This window comes from Clupea harengus, chromosome 16, assembly GCF_900700415.2.
Source record: "Clupea harengus chromosome 16, Ch_v2.0.2, whole genome shotgun sequence".
Classification (NCBI taxonomy): Eukaryota; Metazoa; Chordata; class Actinopteri; order Clupeiformes; family Clupeidae; genus Clupea; species Clupea harengus.
Window position 1 is genome coordinate 7,107,160 of NC_045167.1, and position 2,861 is coordinate 7,110,020.

At 45.3% G+C, this 2,861-nt stretch overlaps 1 protein-coding gene across 1 annotated transcript; it reads left to right on the forward strand.

The window, feature by feature from the left end:
- The first annotated feature begins 752 nt into the window (after nt 1-752).
- Nucleotides 753-2,486, forward strand: LOC105892321 (toll-like receptor 13). Its single transcript, XM_031583353.2, has 2 exons — nt 753-1,097; nt 1,329-2,486. Exons 1-2 carry the CDS (start codon nt 753-755, stop codon nt 2,310-2,312), a joined length of 1,329 nt encoding a protein of 442 aa, XP_031439213.1. The 3' UTR covers nt 2,313-2,486.
- The last annotated feature ends 375 nt before the right edge of the window (nt 2,487-2,861 follow it).

Below are 2,861 nucleotides of genomic sequence, written 5' to 3' on the forward strand. Positions count from 1 at the left end.
AGATACAGTTCAGTCTGAAGGAGATAAACATCAAATCTATCTGTGAAATTGTATTTGCCCTCTCTGTCACTCATATCAGTTTGCGTTTCAATACGTTACAACAGTACTCTGAATCATTTGGGGAGAAATGTAACAAGCTGGAAGAAATCACACTTGAAGGGCAGAATTTAACAAACATTGATCTCAGCTTCATATCCACCTTAAAAAATCTCAGGATCTTTAGCTTTACAAAATGTGGTCAGGGCAGCACTCGTAAAGAAGACAGATCTCTGGTTTCTCTCTGTAAAACTCCTGTTTCTCTCTCATCACTGAGGGTTTTCCGTTACAGTACTACTGGACAGGACCTGACACTCAGAACCAACCAATTTGCCTGCCTAAGTCGCCTACATTTCCTGGATCTGACAGCGAAGTATATTCAGCTTGAAGACTTTGCATTTGAGGGGCTTTATAATTTGCAGCAACTTTGGCTACAGGCTGATATCCTCCCTGAGATGAAAACACGGTACTTCACATCTGGACAAGGCCTGAGAAATCTAACAAATCTGATTTTATGGATTGGTAATTCAACAATTGAAGATTTTGCTTTTAAGGGATTGAGTGGGCTGCGTAATCTAAATGTTAAAGCACATTTGGTTCTCATAAAACCTGAATTATTTTCAAGTCTTGTAAATGTGGAAGTATTACACCTCAGAGGGTGCCATATTCAAACCATCAAAGACTTTGCTTTTACACACTTAAGCAAGTTGAGGCACATGGAGCTTAGAGGGAATCGGATTTCTGCAATAACAACAAACACTTTTTTTGGACTTCAAAACCTGGAGATCTTGATCATTGAAAATAATCCACTGAGGCACCTTGAAGCATCTTCTTTCGCTCATTTCCCCTCCCTCAGGGTTCTCCATCTTGGCAATCTGATGTTTTCCAACTCTGAGCACTCTGGCATGCAGGTCCTCAACTTGAGTCTCATCTTCGGCGGCTTCCCTCGCCAGCTGTCTGACCTCACCATTACGTCTGCTGTGCGCCCCATGACTCTGGTCATCGCTGATGACAGCGCCCCAGACATGGGCCTGAATCTCTCACTCTCAGGCCAGAAGATTGTTTTATGGGGTTGTGAGAGACGTTTTTTTAAATCTGTTACCAAACTCGACGTTACAGCTGAGTTCTTCCTTTGTGCGCCTGATTATACTGTTGCTATCAGTCACTTCACGTCTGTGGTCTTTTTATCATTTGGTCAGTGGCATGTGAACACCGTCCAAAACCTCTCTGGTCTGAACAGATTGGTGCACTTAAGGAGTCTAGACCTCGTACAAGTCAACTTTGTCAATCAGCCAGGCATGAGTCTCATGTTTCACAACTTGACCAAACTAGAGAGCTTAAGTCTGTATCAGTGCTGGTTGGATTCTTTGGAGGGAGACCTCAGTCTGGATATGACCTCTCTGAAGTATTTCTCCCTAGTTCAAGAAACAGAGATCAGTTTGACCACAGATTTCTTTGAGCACCTGACCAGCCTGAAGTTTGCTTTCATCTATCAAACACCACTCCGCTGCACCTGTGACGATGCCTGGTTCCTCTGCTGGGCAAGGAATCAGCAACAAGCAGAAGTGTTTATGTTCTCCTATGAAAATGAACCACTGAGCTGCATATCAGAGGATGGGCTTCAGGACCTGGACAGCTATGGCCAGGCCCTCTGCAGTCTGGATGTGGGGTTTGTGTTCTTTGTCAGCACATCATGCTTCCTCCTGCTGTTTATGTTGGTTGTGCTGCTGCATCAGCTGGCCAGAGACTACCTGCTGGCCTTCTACTACATCACGCACGGCTGGTTGAATGAGGCACTACATCACCAGAACACCAGAGGGCGCTATCTCTATGATGCCTTTGTATCTTACAGTGGCAAAGATGAACGCTGGGTGATGGAGGAACTCCTGCCCAACCTGGAGCAGAGAGGGCCCCCATTCCTGCGCCTTTGCCTGCACAGCAGGGACTTTCAGCTGGGAAAGGATATTGTGGAGAATATAACCGACAGTCTCTACAGAAGCCGCCGCACCCTCTGCCTGGTCAGCCGCCACTTCCTGCGGAGCAACTGGTGCTCCCTGGAGATGCGACTAGGCACCTACCGGCTGCAGGTGGAGCACAGGGATGTGCTCATCCTGGTGTTTCTGGAGAAGATCCCTTCTAACCTGCTCTCTGCCCACCACAGGCTGGCCCGACTGGTCAAGACCAGGACTTACATAGACTGGCCTCAAGACCCGGCCCAACAGGAGGTATTCTGGGACAGACTATGGAACAAACTAGTGACAGACAAGGCGTTATGAGTTGCCATGCACCATTTTTTTTTTTATTCTTAACTGTACTTTTTTAATATAACCTGAATGTAACATAAAGTAGTGCACAAATGTAAAAGAATGCTTTCTGATGTAGATATCACATTATTTTGAGGAATTGTAAGGATAAACAGTCACCACTTTTGATGGATGAATTAAAAAGAGATAAATGAGAGTGTTGTAATGTCATATAACATGAGTGAGAGCAAATACCACAGTGACTTGCCTATAGGGGGGAAATGGCCATACACACATACACTCTCCCTAACTCACAGAAAGAAAACCCTGACAACACATAACTGATGGGAAAAGAACCAGAAACAAAAGACAATGAGATTGTGTGAGAATATAAAGAAAACAAAGCATTAACCCACAGGGGGTAAAGTGCTTAAAGATTAACTAATAAAGCATGTTCAAACTATAAACAAAAAGCGCAGTGTGCCAGCAAGGCACAACGCTGAGCTGCCCGGTGTCTGCCAGCGAGGGCGGACGGGAAGAGAGTGAGAGAGAGATCGGCCCAACCCAATATCAGCGCTCACA

Excerpts from the sequence above, each read along its gene's own strand:
- LOC105892321 (XM_031583353.2), top strand. The coding sequence starts at position 753 with ATGGAGCTTAGAGGGAATCGGATTTCTGCAATAACAACAAACACTTTT. Across the intron at positions 1,098-1,328 it reads CACTCTCAGGCCAGAAGATT|CCAGGCATGAGTCTCATGTT; the intron begins GTTTTATGGGGT and ends TTTGTCAATCAG.